This window comes from Canis lupus, chromosome X (genome assembly GCF_003254725.2).
Source record: "Canis lupus dingo isolate Sandy chromosome X, ASM325472v2, whole genome shotgun sequence".
In the NCBI taxonomy this organism is placed as follows: domain Eukaryota; kingdom Metazoa; phylum Chordata; class Mammalia; order Carnivora; family Canidae; genus Canis; species Canis lupus.
In genome coordinates, this window is record NC_064281.1 from 54,632,116 (window position 1) to 54,649,721 (window position 17,606).

Genomic DNA, 17,606 nt, shown 5'->3' on the forward strand with positions numbered 1-17,606 from the left:
TCGTTTGTATCTTCTCCATGCTATACCTGTACCTTTACAATGCAGTTGTGTCATGCTGGTGTCATGACAAAGAACCATTCTAAGTACCTCAAAGTGAGAACCAATTTAGGGCAGGCTTTTTGCCTCCTAGGCCCATGGCACTTAGTTGGGACTTTTTACCATGTTTACCACACTTCTTAGACAGCTGTTTTAAAACCTGCTAACCACAGGAAGAGTCTTGGACCTCAACATTCAGTAGACTCAACCAATATGCCTTTGTGCAAGTATATCAGCCTCCAGGTTTTCAGATGGCCACTGAGGGACAGCACAGCAAATAGAAGCACAGAATGGGAGTGGGATTTCCCAGGCAGCACAGGGCTAAATTCTACCTCCAGCTCTATTCACAAGGACATTGCTACTGTCAATAGCACATAGTAAAGCTGAAAAGGGATTTATAGAGAGCCAGAACTTCCTCAAAGAGATATACTATTTAGAACTGTTTCCCATATTTGAAGACTTTTTTAAAAACTCAGATTTCCAGGTTCCACCTGAGAACAACAGAATCACTCTCCAGTGGCAGGGCCTGGAAATACATGTTTAAGCTTCCCAAGATTCTTTCAAGGCAAATTTGGGACTTTCATCATGGGGGCACTTCACTTCATACCTCATTAGAAAACTTCCTTTTCTGAATGGGTTTTTTTTAAAAAAAGATTTCATTTACTTAGGAGAGAGAGAACGGGCAGGGGTAGGGGCAAGGGGGCGGGCGGGGGGAGAAGCATGCTCTCTGCTGAGCAAGGAGCCTGATGTGGGATTTAATCCTAGGACCTGGAATCATGACCTGAGCCAAAGACAGACGCCCAACCAATTGAGCCACCCAGACACCCCCTGAATGGGGTATTTTAAACATGCCAATGGAAATGGCATAAGATGTGGTCTGGAATCTCTAACAATGGACTGGTAATAAAGACGGTGGCAGGTTATTTGGGAGTTGGGGTGGAGAAAAGGGGGAAGTCAACAGTACCACTCAAACTACAAGCTGGAAATTGGGAACCATTCCTGGAAGGAATGCATCCAAGCCTCTCCCTTCATCTGTGTTCCAGATCAAACAATGTGGGGCAGGAGACAATTCTATTAATACTACCCCTCCCCCCATACACAGAGAAATGTCCAAAGCTCACAAGGTAAGGGGCAGTTTCTTCTAGTACCCCTCACCCTACACCATTCCTCAGTTACACTGAAGGTAAGGTTCTTGGACCTCTCTAATGTACTGGCCAGATAGAGATAGTTGTGAGGTAAATATAGTGTCGCTGGTACTTCCATAGGCTCCTGTCTTTGGAAGAGCTACTATTTTTGCCTCAATAGCATTTAAAACCCAGTCAGTATCATCCAAAAGTCACACCAACATTTCCTCAGCATTGCCTTTTACTTTTGTGGGGAGAGGGTGGGGGTGGGGAGAATGGTTCCAGAGAGTCTCTGGAATGTATGAGACTGGTAGTACAAGAATGGGAGGAGATGGAAGGCCCCCAAGATTCTTTTTCTCTGTGGATTTCTAGACTCTAATGAAAATGATACAACACATGTGTAATTGTCTAGCACATGGTATTCAATAAATGTCAGCTGCCTTTCCTGTTTCAGGGAATGATCTCACCTACAAAACGAGGAAACAAAAAGTGCAGCACAGTTTGAGTAATGCAGTTGGCTGGCTGACTCGGTGCAGGGCCTTACTGTGTCCCTACCTCACTCTACTCTGCCAGGGTGGGGTGAGAGTAGTTTCCCAAGAGGCTTCCCTGAGGCCTAACCAGCTTGTCCGAGAAGATTTCATGTGGAGGGCTACGGGCCGCAACTCTCTAGTGTACAGTCCTCTCCTTTTGGCGATGATAATCTGGGGCAAAGGAGGAAAAGAATGGATTACTTTCAAGCCTACACCTCCAATTCCCCATCCCAAACTTGGGGGGCCTTTAGTAACCAGTATTTAAAGAGTTCCTACCCAGGGCCACCCTGCCAAATAAATAAAAAAGAGAGTGGCACTCACTGTAGGGAAAGAAGCGGACGCGCATGCTGATTTCGCGGGCTGTCTTCAGGATCTCAACAGCCTGGAAGGAACACAGCAGCATGTACAAATAAAGAGATATGACCCAGGGCAGTATCATAACAGGAGAAAAACAGCTTGCCACTTGAACCTTCTGGGTCACTACTAGCTGGTTCCTCTTGGTGCACTTCCTCAGCAGAGATTCCTTCATATAAGTTACAGATGAGGTTAATCCTATCTAGCCTTTTCTACCAGGGATGGCTTCTTGCCTCACCACAGCCCAGATGCTGTGCCCACCTTGCTGTGCTCAATATCTTGGAAATCCACATCATTCACAGCTAGGACTTGGTCCCCTTCCTGAAGTCCTGCTCGATGTGCATCCGAGTCAGGAATTACCTGTTAGTAAGGAGAGAATATATGAGATTGAGGCAAAAGAGTTTCAAAGGCTGTAACTGAAATTAAGTGCTATTCAAAGGTTAAGATGCTATTGTTTTTGTGTGTACGTGACAATGCAGAGAAACAGATGGTTTGCCAGATGAGACGTTTTAAATGGGAATGGGTGTCCCCATTACGCCCCTTCTGTAGTCTACTAAATCATTCCTCTCCCAGGCCTTTGGATACCATTGTTCTGCAATCTGGTAACTTAAGAAAGGGAATTAGCAATCCATATTGCCTACAAGGCACACATACCTTGGAGATAAAGATGCCTAGCTGGGAAGCCTTTCCTCCTCGGATATTAAATCCCAACTGTAAGACAAGAGCACAGAAGGGGGGCTCAATATAGACCACAAACACAAGAACATCTACTGTTATCACTGTATGATAGCTTGGCTTATGTGTTTCTCAGAGAGAAGTCAGAAGTTGTGGAAGTGGTATCTCAGACTTTCTGCCCATTAAAGTGTTTCCTTACCTCCCTAACTGCCTTCCCATCCATCCCCCCAATCCACTGCCAACTTCTGGGCCTGGTACAGACAAACTGAGCCTAAAATAAGATGCAATTGTTCTGGGGCACCTGGGTGGCTCAGTCAGTTAAGCATCTGCCTTCAGCTCAGGTCATGATTCAGGGTCCTGGGATGGAGCCCCATGTTGGGCTCCCTGCTCAGGGAGGGGTTTGCTTCTCCCTCTGCCTCCCCCACTCATGCATGCTCTCTTTCAAATAAGTAAATAAAATAAAAAAAAAAGACAGAATTGTTCCATAAGCTCACCTGAGCTCCAGGGGGCTTCTTCAGTGTGACGATTCGGGGCAGAAACTGGGTCAGCTCATTGTTGTAGTCTGGGTGATATACCCTCTGCAAGAAACAGCAACCCCGAATTCTTACTACCAGCCTTAGATTTTATACCTCCCTTCATCTGGACTACAAATGCATCACCCTGAAGTTAGAAAAAGGTGTGGGGGGATCCCTGAGGGGTTCAGCGGTTTAGCACCTGCCTTCGGCCCAAGATGTGATCCTGAAGACCCGGTATTGAGTCCCACATCGGGCTCCAGGCAGGGAGCCTGCTTCTCCCTCTGCCTGTGTCTCTGCCTTTCTCTCTGTGTGTCTCTCATGAATGAATAAATAAGATCTTAAAAGCAATACACACACACACACACACACACACACAGGTGTGATCATGGACTTAGTTTTAAGTACAGATAACACTGTCCGAATGGGTAGATGGATAGCATGGGGAAATGTTAGTAGCCCAGTAGCTCCCCATCTCTACCTTTAGAGAATAGAAACTAGGGCTCTGAATTTCCAGAATTCTCTGGTGTGAATGGACTCTGGTAGTTGGATTCCATAAGAAGCTCCCAATGGGCCCAGTTGTTCAGATTCTAATTTCTGGGCCCCTGGCTACAAGGCTAGAATTCACCCTCTACTGAGCTTTCTAATCCTGCCATCCTACCTTTCATGCATCATCTCAAGCCCACAGGAATATATCCCCTACTCAAACATTCCCACCTCATGAGGAGGAATCCATGCTGGGGGATTCTCATAGGCAGGCAGGAAAACCACGGGGTAGTCATCATAAGGAATCCGACTGTCCATCTCCAGCAAGGCCCTGGAATGGAAGGAAGGGTGAATCGAAGCTGACAGAAAATGGTTCAAAAGGGTCAGCAGGGATCCCTGGGTGGCGCAGCGGTTTGGCGCCTGCCTTTGGCCCAGGGCGTGATCCTGGAGACCCGGGATCGAATCCCACGTGGGGCTCCCGTTCCATGGAGCCTGCTTCTCCCTCTGCCTGTGTCTCTGCCTCTCTCTCTCTCTCTCTGTGTGACTATCATAAATAAATAAAAATTTAAAAAAAAAAAGGGTCAGCAGTCCAGCAAGTTTCAAAAAACAACCCCACCCCATCCCAAGGCTGTCATCTATGGGCCCAGCCCACTTCCAGGTGATAGAGATTGAGAGAGAAAAAGAAGAAAAAAGATGAAAGAGAACAATTAATTTTGCTGAATATCTGCGTGTCAAGCAAACTGTTAAGTACTCCATAGAGATCATCTCCTTTCCTACAACAATCCTGCAAAACAGATGTTGCCGTCTAGAGAAGAGGAAATCAGGTGCGTCAATTTTCAAAGTCCAAGGACTGCCTCCAACTATCCACAAGGACTCTGGACAAGGCACCACCCCACATTCCCTAGATGTGATCAGTAATGGTGGGGGTCCCCAGAACAACGACCCTTCCTTCACCACCGGTTCCCTTCCACGTCCCTGCCCCGCATCCTGCCTGAATCCTGCGCACAAGCCGGGGAGATGCAGTACTACCTCACTCATCCGCAAACCTCAGGAACCCCAAGTTCCGCTCGCCGCCAATTCAGTCTGGAAGCCGGAAGCGGATGCTACGGTAGGTCGGAAAGGGCGGGTTCAGGGTGCGGCGCGCAGGCCCTCCCCTTCCCAACGCATCTTCCTGCGCGCGCCGACGTGCGTGCTCTGCCCGCAAGGTCTCACGCGGATTGGCTGGCGCCTCAGGGACAGATTTGAAACTTGGCGGTTAAAGCTCCGGCTGGGACAGGGAGGCGGGAGACCGGGGAAAGGACGTTTAGTTTGGTGAGTTAAGGGGGCACACTTTAGCTCAGGATCTGCCTTTCCTGGTACCCTGGGGCTTTGGTTCTTTGTCGTCATCTCCGCTAGGGGCTTTCCTTTTCATTTCAGGCTCCACTTCGCTCTCTTCAGAGCGTGGAGCTGACCGGCTGTCCTGTCGTTGCCAAGCCTGAGAGACAATGACTCTCCCGAGGCAGCGATCCCACTAGGACGGGGAGGCTGCCACCGCTACTGCCGAGTTTCGTAACCCATCCTTCCCTCCAAGGCGGGCCTGAACTCCCACCCCTCCCGACCTACCAAGATTGATTCATCAGCAAGTATCTTTTCTTTTCTCTCTCCCCACCCCCCCAAGCAGAGACGGTGTTGCGGTAGGATCATGAAAGAAGAGGTGAAAGGAATTCCTGTAAGAGTGGCACTGCGATGTCGCCCTCTGGTCCCCAAAGAGATTAGTGAGGGCTGCCAGATGTGCCTTTCCTTCGTACCCGGGGAGCCTCAGGTGCGTAGGAGAGTCCTGGGCCTACCTCTGAACAGCTGGGGCCAAATGGCAGTGAGGGGCGTGGTCTTCCCTTTCATTTTTCTCACTTCTTGTCCCTTGCCTTCTCTAGGTGGTGGTTGGTACTGACAAATCCTTTACCTATGATTTTGTGTTTGACCCCTCTACGGAACAAGAAGAAGTCTTCAATACAGCAGTAGCACCACTCATAAAAGGCATATTTAAAGGTAAGGCTATTTAATTCTTCTGCTGGTTCTCCAGCATATATTTTGTGTCAGGCACTGTACGTGGGTACTGCAGATACAGGAATAGATGAAATAGGAGTCCTGCCTTCAAAAAGCCTACAGCCTAGGAACTAACTCAATGTCATTTGCAAAAGTCTGTACCCTTGAAGCTAGTTTTATACTGTATTTGCTTTCTGTGGTTCTGTTCATCTTTGACTTGTATATATATTTTTGTTTGTTTGTCCTGGAACATCATTAGATCCTAAGCTCTTTCATGGATGCCAAAGATGATCAGTTTGCCAACTTACTTAAGGCTCAGGCACTGCGAAGCCTGTTGAGAATTCAGAAAAAAATTATATAAAAATTATATAAAACCCCTTCCAGGCCCTGTAGGGTTTCAAAGTCCAGGAGTAGGAGTGAAAGTATAGGACTGCATACATAATTTTAAATACATAAAAATTTTAACCTTTTTGCACTTATCTTTAAGGAAAACATATGTTAAAGTTAAAAGTACACAATAGAATCAGTCCTGCTATGGAAGTAGCTAGCGCTACTTTCATGGTATGAAAACCAAAAGGATGGCACTGACTACTTAGGGGATTAGGGATGAATCTCACAGCACAGGCCAACGTTTGAGAGAGATCTTGAATGATGAATAGAATTCTTTTAGGTGAAGATGGGTATTTCCTAAAGCCCCTGAGTACCCTGACTAGTTAATAATTTTTATTGAAGAAGCTAAGACTTTAGTGTTGCTGAAGACCATAGCAGGGTTCTAAAGAAGATAGTAGTGCCTGAGAGGTGTTTAATTACTGTTATTCCAGTACAGAGGTTATTCAGGATTCAAAGCAGAAGTCTGTGTAAAAAAACTCAGACCATGGCACACAATCCCTTAAAAATCAAAAGCACATTTGTACATCATCTAGTCTTACTTTGCATTCAACGAAAAATGCTTTCCAGCCATATTCTCTAAGTGAACTTCCAGCGTCTATTTACAATTTTTTCTTTGATAGGGAACTCACGGACTCACAAAGTGGTCCTATTAATTGGATGTTGGACAACTCCCAATTGTGTTAGATTATATTGAGATGAAATTTGCTTCCCTGTAATTTCTACCCAGTGATATTAGTTCATCCCTCTAGGCAAATAGAAGCCTTCTTCCAGGCTTCACGTATTTTTTCCACTTTTTAAAATAATGTTATGGGGAGGTCTGGGTGGCTCAGTGGTTGACTGCCTTTGGCTCAGGTGGTGATCTTGCGGTCCTGGGATCAAGTCTCCTATTGGGCATCCTGTGGGGAGCCTGCTTCTCTCTCTGCCTGTATCTCTGCTTCTCTCTCTCTGTCTCTCATGAATAGGTAAATAAAATCTTTTTTAAAAAAATGATGCTGTGGTTCAGAACACACTGAACACTTTGTTTCAGATTTTTGGAATATTAAATTATGTCAAACTTACAGAAATGTTGTAAGAATGACATAAAGAACTTTTTTCCTGATTCATTTGAGATGAATTATTTACCTGGTGCCCACTGAATACTTAAGTGTATATTTGCTACAATCAAGGACTTCCTCCTACATAACTACAATATAATCATCCAAATCATGAAATTAGCATTGCTACATTACTATCATCTACTACTCAGACTTTATTCAAGTTTCACTAATTGTCCCAATAACATCCTTTAAAGTAAAAGGATCTCATTCAGAAGCACTTGTATTTAAGAGTTGTACTGTCTCTGTATAGTCTCTTTCATTCTAAGGTTTTTTGTCTTTTTTAAAAAAATTTTGTGATCATGACTCTTGAAGATCACAGGCTAGTTATTTTGTAAACTGTTTATCAGTTTTGGTTTGTCTGGTGTTCATTATTAAATTGTGGTTGTATATCTCTAACAGGAATATCACAGAAGTGGTGCTGTATTCTTCCCATTGAATCCTATTCGGCAGCACATAATTTGTTGCCTTACTGCTGATGTTCATTTTGATCATTCGATTATGGTGTTATCATAGGCTTCTCCACTATAAAGTTAATCTTTTTCCTTTTTACATATTTGGATGACAATTATGTGATTCTGCCTAAGTCTCTTCTAATTAACCATCCATATTTCCTTTAGCCATTCTGGAAACGATATGGTTTTCCAGACCCTCCATAATCTGGTCATCTTCCTCAGAAATATTCCTTCACAGCTCAGTAAGAACATTGTAATTCTATACTTTTATCTTAACTTGGGGAACTATAAGAATTAAATTATAGTCTTTATAGGCAATATAAAGTAGATAGTGATCCCAATATATGTTTGGCTAACATTGCTCTCAATTGCAAAGACAAAACCACTATTTTTTAGTCAGCTCAACAGCATCCTCTTGTACTCTGAATTCCCAATACCAGAGAGCCTTCAATTTTTTGGAAAAAATACTGAAAATTGGTTCCCCCAGTTATTACTATATATACATATCTTTGATATTCTAGAAGACTATGGAATGTTATTCTTTTGCCTCATGATCATACCAGGTGATACTAGCTATTTATTACAGTGAAAATCTTGAGGAAATAGCTTATGATCTTTCAGAATATCCTTCAGAAGGGAGGTCTTTGTTTAGACAATTAAATTATTTTAAAATGAAAAAAAAAAGGCCAAAGTGCCTGATAATATGGCCCAAATGCAGTCTGAGAGTTTAGATGGGGAGCGGATGGTTTCATTGATTGTAAAAATCAACTTTTTTGCCTCTTCAGATGAAGATTGGTCATCAAAAACATAGGTTGGACCCCCTTCCATTTTTGCTACTTCTAAGACTTTGATTTAATGCCTATAATTTAGAATTGGTAAAAGTAGAATTATAAAGTTCTGAATGGCTTTTTGATGGTGTTTGGCCACCTTCATTATCTCAGTCATATCTTTAAGTGTTTTACTTCCTAGTATTTATTTATTTATTTATTTATTTATTTATTTATTTATTTTTTACTTCCTAGTTTTTAAGGGCAATAAAGAGGGGCACACATTCTGGGAGGTTGGTATTTTTCTTCTTTGCTTCTTTAAAGTGATGCAAAATCATGTCATCCACACAAGTTTTTTCTGTGTCTGCTACTCCTAAAAAACCCTTGTCTTAAGAGAGCAATCAAAAAAAAAAAAAAAGCAATCTCAATTTTGTTGCAAGTAATTGCTGAAGGAGATGGAGGATATTGATTGGATGAAAATATTTGAGCACCACTATGCATGTGACTTCTGTTTTATCAGGATACAATGCAACCGTCCTGGCCTATGGACAGACTGGCTCCGGAAAAACCTATTCAATGGGAGGTGCATACACTGCAGACCAAGAGAATGAACCAACAGTTGGGGTCATTCCTAGGGTAATACAATTGCTCTTCAAAGAAATTGATAAAAAGAGTGATATCGAATTTACTCTGAAAGTGTCATACTTGGAGGTAAGTGATTTATCTTAAGTTATACTGAATTCAAATGTATCTTTGGGTAGAAAAAATAAATCCAAATCATGTTTTTTCCCTGGCATGACTCAAATAAGTAAATTGCATTTTTAAAAGATTTTATTTATTTATTCATGAGAGACACACAGAGAGAGAGAGAGGCAGAGACACAGGCAGAGGGAGAAGCAGGCTCCATGCAGGGAACCTGACGTGGGACTCGATCCCGGGTCCCCAGGATCACACCCTGGGCTGAAGGCCATGCTAAACCGTTGAGCCACCCAGGCTACCCATTAGTAAATTGCATTTTTAGTAAATTACATTTTAAAACATTGATAGAGAAAATTTACTGGCTCAATTGGAGCTGGCTCCCGCCCAGTTCTTTTCTTGTCAGAATAGTCTGTTTAATTTGATTGTTAGAGGAGTTGGCATTGCCACTTAAAAAGATGATAAGAATTCTTTAATTCCAATTTGGCTTCTGCTGCTGATTCCCTGTAGAGTCTGCAGAAAAATATTTGATTTTCCTTTACTGTTTTGAGGCCTAAGTGATAATGCTCCTACTTCAGGAAGAATGTTATAAAAAATGGATGAAGTACTAAGCTGTGTGGTAATAGAATGTATTTATTCAACAGATGTTATTGAATACCTACTGTGTTATAGGGCCTATTCTATGTACTTTGGATATATCTGTGAACAAAAGATGAAAATCCTTACCCTTGTGGGGTTTTCATTCTAGTGAATATCACTATACAACTAGATTGGCCAGTTATATCTAACCTCGTGACCTCAAAAACACATGTTCAGAAAATTTATGGTTTTTGGGAAACTAGCTGCTTGGTTCCATAGCAGTGATACCTTCAATGAGCAATGATTAAACTTAGATAACGGAAGCATACAATTTTATAGTGTATGTGAATAGTTCATCCTGGAGTTGAATCTTAATACATTAGTAGGTATCAGAGGTGTAGAGTTGAAAGGGAGTTTTAAATGTCATTAAGATTAGCCTTCTTGAGTCTCTTAATTAACCCAGTTGTGGTCAGGTAATCAAATGTAAAAATTACTTAAGAACCTGGTATGTTGGGCAGCCCGGGTAGCTCAGCGATTTAGCACCGCCTTCGGCCCAGGGTGTGATCCTGGAGACCCGGGATCGAGTCCCACGTCAGACTCCCTGCATGGAGCCTGTTTCTCCCTCTGCCTGTGTCTCTGCCTCCCTCTTTCTCTATGTCTCTCATGGATAAATAAATAAAATCCTTTAAAAAAAAACCTGGTATGTTAAATTGCAGCAATGGCAATAATAGCAAACAAATATGGTGCTTACTATGTGCTAAACTCTGTTCTAAATACTTAAAGTTTTGATTGTTGAAGTATTGGTTGCCACTTTTCCCATTTGCTTCCCGTTTCTACCCTCCACTAAGGACCTGTTACTTAAACATTGTAACAAAATTAGGGAAGGTGATGTTGTTATGGCACCATCAAAGAACTGAATTTGGGCACCCTTGTCATTTTTAATTGTGTCTGCTATTCCCAAGAAACTGTTTTAAGAGAGCAGTCTCAATTTTGTTACAATGAATATGTGAATTCATTTTGTAAGTATCAAATGGTTACATGTAAGATTTAAAGCCCTTAATTATAAAAATAATGTTATAAATTTTTTTAATACAGAAAGTCACAAATAATTTTAAAAATCACCTATAATCCATCACTCCAAGATTACCGCTGTTAACATCTTGTTTTTACCACTTTATTTTTAACAATACCAGATTTACAACGAAGAAATCTTGGATCTTCTATGCCCATCTCGTGAGAAAGCCTCTCAAATAAATATACGAGAGGATCCTAAAGAAGGCATAAAGGTGTGTTTGTCTGTCATTTATTGTTACTGAAAAATGTTGACCACGCTAAAGTTCACATCCCTTTTATTTGCAACTGTGGTTTTAAATGACTATTGACATCTCAGTCTCTCAGATTTTGTATGATCCTAATTTCCTTTGTTAATCTAGAAATCCTAGATGGGAGCTCATGTGGGGAAGGAATTTATATTGTCTTCCTGTTACCTGTTGAAGGAATGGTAATATCAATTAAATATTTTATTAGTTATTTACAGAGTTCTAGTCCTGGGCTATTCAGTATAATAGCCACTAGCCACAAATGACTATTTAAACTTAAGTGAGCTAAAATATAATGTAATTTAAAATTCAGTCCTTTGGTCCCACCAGCCACATATCCAGTGCTCAGTAGCTACATGTGGCTGTGGCTACTATAGAACAGCACAGACATAGATCATAACCATGGTCATAGGAAATTCTGTTAGGACAGCACTATATAACAGACATTATGGTAGACTATAGAATGATACTTAAAAAGGAAAAATAATGTAAAACATTTAAAATCCATAAGTACCATAAGAAGAAGAGATCACTTATGTGAGAGGCTTCTGTCATATGGTTTAGATGCAGGATGAGGAGCTATAGCTGAACAGAAAATTTGAGTCAAGGTTGGGAGTTTTGTATATGGGAGTGGACCAAATCTAGAAGTCATTATTGAAAACAGGCAAAGCTTGAGTCTAGCTCCAGCTTGAGTATTCAGAGGGGGAATCCAAGGCTGAAAGTAGATGAGAATAGGTTTTATATACTTGGGAAATCTTAGTAAAATAGTGTCTTACCCATCTTCTTCCCATTCTTCTCTTCCCCTCACGGAAAGTTGGAGGTTTAGAGTATAGGTGCATGAGGAGCAGGTGGGCTTCTGAGTTTTTTCCTTTTTGGATTTTAAAGTCATTACCCCCCCCCCAATAAATAAATAAATAAATAAATAAATAAATAAATAAATAAATAAAGTCATTAGCCATGCATTAGAGCAAGGCTTGAAGGATCATACCTATTTTAAAAGCCCAGTAGGGGAGCCTGGGTAGCTCAAATGGTTAAGTGTCTGCCTTCAGCTCAGATCATGATCTCAGGGTCCTGGGATCCAGTTCCTCATTGGGCTCCCTGCTCAGTGGGGAGTCTGCTTCTCCATCTCCCTATGCCCCTCCCCCTACTCATGTTCTCTCTCTTGATATATCTCTGTCTCAAATGAATAAATAAAATCTTTAAAAATAAATAAAAGCCCATTAAACTTAGAATATGTGAAGACAATTTGGATAGTGGGGATAAGAAACCTGGGCAAAAGGCATGCTGTCACCAGAAAGAATGTTGGTACTGAACCAGGTCTTGACCCAGTTCCAAGATCTTTTTTATGCCTCAAGCCAAGGCAGGAATTAAATCCCAAGCATTATTTGAGGTACAATTTTCAATACAAAGAAGTGTGCATAACTGATTAAATTGAGATGGATAAAGACAAGTTTGTCAGCATTCTTCAGATGAGATAGATGGAATATAAGCAGAGATAAAAGATGTAAGGGTATTCTTATAGTAAGGAGTGGCTTAAGTAGAAAACAGACTCCTTGGGGGTAGTAGGACTAGACCAGTCTGTCTGGATTAGAGACTCTGGGTTGAGAAGTAATGGATGTGTTAGAACCAGATTATGAAGCCAGGTTAAAGCTTCATGTGTTCCATTCCTGTGAATCGTATATAAGTGAGATTGCTCTGGCTCCTTTTACCAAGTTTTTATCTTATGTGTGTAATCTCTCCAACTATGTTAGCTCCTAGAGGTTAGGAGAGCATCTTAAAATCTCCTCCGATCCTCATTATCTAGCACAGAACTTAGAAATTTCGGAGGCGTGATTTCAGGGAGACTAAACAGAAATGGATTGAAAAGGAGACAGACTAGATTGAGGAAGGCCAGTTGGAGAAACTTTACCTTATTCTTCAGGCATGAAGTAAGATTGGCCTGGACAAGGCAAGTAGATGTAGAAAGGAAAAGGAAGCAATGGATTCAAAAGAAAAATGGCTAGGAGTTGGTGATAAGTGAAATATGGAGAAATGGGAGGAGAGGAATTGAAGGTGAATGTGAGGTTCTGAGAATAGAAATATTCATAGAAATGAAGTCGTAGAAAGAATCAGTGCTGGTGGGAAGGAAGATGAGTTTGGTTTATAATTCACTGTTTTCAAAGTGTAAGTAGCAGTCCTCTAGAAAGACTAGAAATTAGGGCCACAGATGTAGATCTGGGAGCTATGGACTAATAAAATAGGAGCATATTTGGGCTCAAAGGGGCTTCATAATCATCTGGTTCAATCTCCAGAGGCTCCAAGAGATTTTTAATGTGTACAAATTCTCTCGGGTAGATATAATACTAAGCCTAGGACCCTGTTTTCTTGCTATTTCCCTTGGTGAAGATGAAGTATAAAACAAGTCAGAGGTATGGGAGGAGCATAGGGTCACATGGAGAAAGTAGCCAAGAGAAATACCATACGTATTTGTGTTGCCTTTACTGTTCTTAGGGCCAAAGCTTACCTTCACTTGGAGGCTCCCTGGAAGGCATCTATCCACTGCTCTATCCTAAAATCTAGAGATCTCTTCTAGCTCCAGTATTGCCTGGTACCCTTGCTTTGGAGGTCCCTAGGGGAGATTAGAGACTGTGGTTTGCAATGATCACAATGTTGCTAGTTAAAACAGTCCTCATTATCACAACTGTTCTATTTATTGAGGTTCTGCTGGAGTATCAAAGCATTATTTTTTAACCTACCAATCCTTCTATCTTTGATGAAGTATTTAAAGTGGAATCATAAGGGCATTTTTTTTCTTTCTCTGAATTAGATTGTTGGACTCACTGAGAAGACTGTTGTAGTTGCTTTGGATACTGTTTCCTGTTTGGAGCAGGGCAACAACTGTAGGACTGTGGCATCCACAGCTATGAACTCCCAGTCATCCCGATCTCATGCCATCTTTACAATCTCCATAGAGCAAAGAAAGAAAAGTGACAAGTAAGTTGTACCTACAGTTTAAAGAGTCAAGATTTTTAATGTTAGTTAATATTAAGTTGCTCCTTCAGTGCATTTGACAAATCATCAGCCATTAGTACTCTGAGCACTGGTAACCAGTAGAGCCATTTTTGACTGACTTGAAAGAAAACTAGAACCAGCAGACCGACTCTGACACTCAGCTACCCTCAAGTTCACATACCATTCTCATTCGGGTCTTCTTGTCATCACAGGAATAGCAGCTTTCGCTCCAAGCTGCATCTTGTGGACCTTGCTGGATCAGAAAGACAGAAGAAAACCAAGGCTGAAGGGGATCGTCTGAAAGAGGGTGAGAGAAATTAAGGCCACAGCTGTAGATGAAAACTTCCTAGTACTCCCATTGTATCATCAGTGTCTTGACTGAAATATTTCAGGTCATTTTCTAACAGTAGCTACAATTCAAGTTTGAGGCTGATATCAGAAATAGTGAAAAACTGTTTCTTTCCCTTGTACTCATTTTCTAATTTAGGTGTGAGATTTGGATCTGGCCCTTGGTTTGATTTCATCTGGTCCAGGAAAGTTTTAGTTTTTGTTTGGTTTTGTTTGGTTTTACCCCCAACTACTTATGATTAAAATCAGTATCCTGATTCTGTCATCTGAAGTATTCACTATCCTTCTCAGATATTATCACTTATAAACTCCATCAGCATGGTTTCCATATCTTTATTTAAGTCATTGGATATAAATGATGAAGCTCCTAAGGCTAGAAGAACCCCATGGTTTATGCTATTAGAGACCTTAGTCTAGCATGATAGTGGCCTGGTAATCTGCATGCTTTGGGAGTGATCTTTCAAGTGATTATTAATCTAACAAAAATTAACAACCAGTCTCTATTTCTTGATTTTGTGCTTAAGAATCTCTTAAAAGATTTTGTCAAATGTTCAGATATACTAAGTCTGCCATATTTCTATTAGCTACCAATTTAGTAACATTACAAAAAAGAAATAAGGATTAGCTTAAATTGACTTCTTAGTGAATTAAAACTGGCTTCTAGTGCTAATTCTTCCATTTCTAGGTCCCTGCAAGCCATCCCTATAATCATCTAGAATAATCATCATCATCATCATCATCATCATCATCATCTAGAAGACTCACATCAAAATTGCCAGGCTGTAATTTATAGAATTAACTTTTTTTTCCCTTTTTTGAAAATTGAAATTCTATCTGCCCAGTCTTCTGGAACATCTTTCTTTGTGATTCCTCAGTGATCATTGACATAGCTTCAGCATTCTCATTTGAAATTAATCTCCATTTCCTTGGCTATAATTCATCAGATTTTTGAACTCCTGTTAAAGTAGTTGAGTTCTCACTTACTACTTGTTCACTCATATTGGGCTGTGGTTCCCTCTGAGGAATTGAGATGAGAATGCAGGAGCAAAAAAAATAGTAATTGAGGAATTTTATCTCTGTCACGTATCATTATTACACTGCTGACACAGGGCAAAGACCTATTTCTTCCTCATTCACCTTTTTGTTCTGAATGTATTGGAAAGTGCCTTTTTTGTTTTATGTTTGCACTGTGACATTTAGCCTTCTTAATACTATTTTTAAAGATTCTTGTAACTCTTTTTTTATGTTTACAGTTTGAGGTTTTTTAACAGCTTTATTGAGATATAATTCACATACCATAAAATTTACCCATTTCAACTGAACACTTCAGCAGATTTTAGGATATTCACAGAGCTGTGCAACCATCACCACGATCTAATTGTAGAACATGCTTATCACCCTCAAAAAGAAACTCCATACCAATTAGCAGTTGCTCCCTACTCCCAGCCCCTTCTCTAGCCCTAGGCAACCATAACCTGTATTTCAGATAAATATAGTCGTACAATATGTGGTCTTTTGTGACTGCCTTGTTTCACTTAACATAAGGTTTTCAGGGATCCTCTACGTTGTAGTGTATATCAATATTTTATTCCCTTTGACTGCTGAATCATATTCCATTGTGTGGATATACATGTTGCTTGTCTATTCCTCAGTTGTATCCAATTTAGCTATTTTGAATATTGCTCTGTGAGCACTTGCGTGTAAGTTTTTGTGTAGACAAGTTTTAGTTTCCCTTTAGGTATACACCTAAGTGTGTGATCTCTGGCTGGGTGATATGGTAACTTTAAAATTTCCTTTTTTAAAGAAATTTAAAATGTAATTAATATACCATAAAATTCACCCTTTTAAACTATACAAGTCAGTCATTTTTAGTATATTCACAAAGTTGTGTAACCATCACCATAGTATATTTTATTTTTTTAAAAAGATTTTATTTTCTTTATTCATGAGAGATACACACAGAGAGAGGCAGAGACACAGTCAGAGAAAGAAGCAGGTTCCGTGCAGGGAGCCCGATGAGGAACTCCATCCTGGGACTCCAGGATCATGCCCTGAGCTGAAGGCAGACGCTCAACCGCTGAGCCACCCAGGCGTCCCCACCATGGTAGATTTTAGAACATTTTTGTCACCCAAAAAGAAAACCCACATGCATTAGCAGTCATTCTCTATTTTCCCCCAGCTTCCTCCCCGAACCTCCACACCCCTCACCCCACCTATCTATGACTCATGCTCTTTCTGTCCCTACAGATTTGCCTAATCTGGACATTTCATGTACATCTAGTCATACAATATGTGGTCTTTTGTGACTGGCTTCTTTCACTTAACAGTGTTTTCAAGGCTCATCCACGTTATTTAGCATTGACCTACAAGTTTTCAAGTAGATGTATATTTTCATTTCTCTTGGGTATATATCTAGGAGTGGAATTGCTGGATCATATGGTAACTCTGTGTTTAACTTTTTGAAAAGCTACCAGATTATTTTTCACAGGAACTGTACCACTTTAACATTTCTCAGGCTTGTTATTTTTAGAATTCTAATTTTAAAATTAGGATTCTAATTTTTCCATATTCTTACTTTTATTATGTCTTTAATTGTAGTCATCCTAGTGGGTGTGAAGTGATACCTCATTGTGGTTTTGGTTTGCATTTCCCCAATGGCTAATGACGTTGAACATTGTTTCATGTGTTTATCAGCAATTTATATATCTTTTTAGAAAAATGTTCAGTCAGATTTTTTGCCCCTTTTTTAATTGGGTTATTTATCTTTTTATGGGTGGGTTATGTGTGTCCTTTATACATTGTGGATACTAACCCCTTATCAGGTATATTCTTTGCGAATGTTTCCTCCCATTCTTTGGGTTGTGTTTTCACTTACTGATGTTATCCTTTGAAGCACATAATTTAAAAAATTTTGATGAAGTCCACTCATCTATTTTTTCTCTTGCTGCTTATATTTTTGGTGTCATATCTATAGAAAATGCCTAATCCAAGGTCACAAAGATGTGTGCTTCTGTTTTCTTTTAAGAGCTTTATGGTTTTACATGTCTTTGATCCATTTAAGTTAATTTTTGTATATGGTATGAAGTGGAGTCCAAAGTTCAGTCTTTTGCATGTAGATCATTAGTTATCCCCACATCATTTATTGAAAAGACTATTCTTTCCCACTGAATTGTCTTGGCATCTTTGTCAAGAAGCAATTGAACTCTCAATTCTATTCCATTTATCTGT

At 40.5% G+C, this 17,606-nt stretch overlaps 2 protein-coding genes across 7 annotated transcripts in view; one reads left to right on the forward strand and one right to left on the reverse strand.

Moving 5' to 3' along the window:
* Window positions 1–1,383: 1,383 nt before the first annotated feature.
* PDZD11 (PDZ domain containing 11) lies at window positions 1,384–4,892 on the reverse strand. 3 transcript variants are annotated; one of them, XM_025466099.3, is made up of 7 exons: window positions 4,747–4,892; window positions 3,949–4,048; window positions 3,214–3,297; window positions 2,699–2,755; window positions 2,306–2,404; window positions 2,012–2,072; window positions 1,384–1,861 (listed from the first exon to the last, which is right to left on the reverse strand). In XM_025466099.3, exons 2-7 carry the CDS (start codon window positions 4,033–4,035, stop codon window positions 1,827–1,829), a joined length of 423 nt encoding a protein of 140 aa, XP_025321884.1. In that variant the 5' UTR covers window positions 4,036–4,048; window positions 4,747–4,892; the 3' UTR covers window positions 1,384–1,826. The 3 variants fall into 3 exon arrangements, with proteins under 3 accessions (XP_025321884.1, XP_025321885.1, XP_025321883.1); XM_025466100.3 differs by having other exon boundaries at window positions 4,744–4,827; XM_025466098.3 differs by having other exon boundaries at window positions 4,709–4,815.
* KIF4A (kinesin family member 4A) overlaps window positions 4,842–17,606 on the forward strand; it is a 125,559-nt gene continuing 112,794 nt past the window's right edge. Inside the window, exons 1-7 of one of the 4 annotated variants that reach the window (XM_025466094.3) lie at window positions 4,842–5,028; window positions 5,378–5,518; window positions 5,628–5,742; window positions 8,966–9,156; window positions 10,914–11,006; window positions 13,846–14,012; window positions 14,243–14,337. In XM_025466094.3, coding sequence (XP_025321879.1) covers window positions 5,399–5,518; window positions 5,628–5,742; window positions 8,966–9,156; window positions 10,914–11,006; window positions 13,846–14,012; window positions 14,243–14,337 — 781 coding nt within the window. In that variant the 5' untranslated portion in view covers window positions 4,842–5,028; window positions 5,378–5,398. Of the gene's footprint in view, window positions 5,029–5,115; window positions 5,261–5,374; window positions 5,519–5,627; window positions 5,743–8,965; window positions 9,157–10,913; window positions 11,007–13,845; window positions 14,013–14,242; window positions 14,338–17,606 lie in introns of those variants that run through there. The other 3 variants (XM_049107546.1, XM_025466095.3, XM_049107545.1) reach the window with 3 other exon arrangements.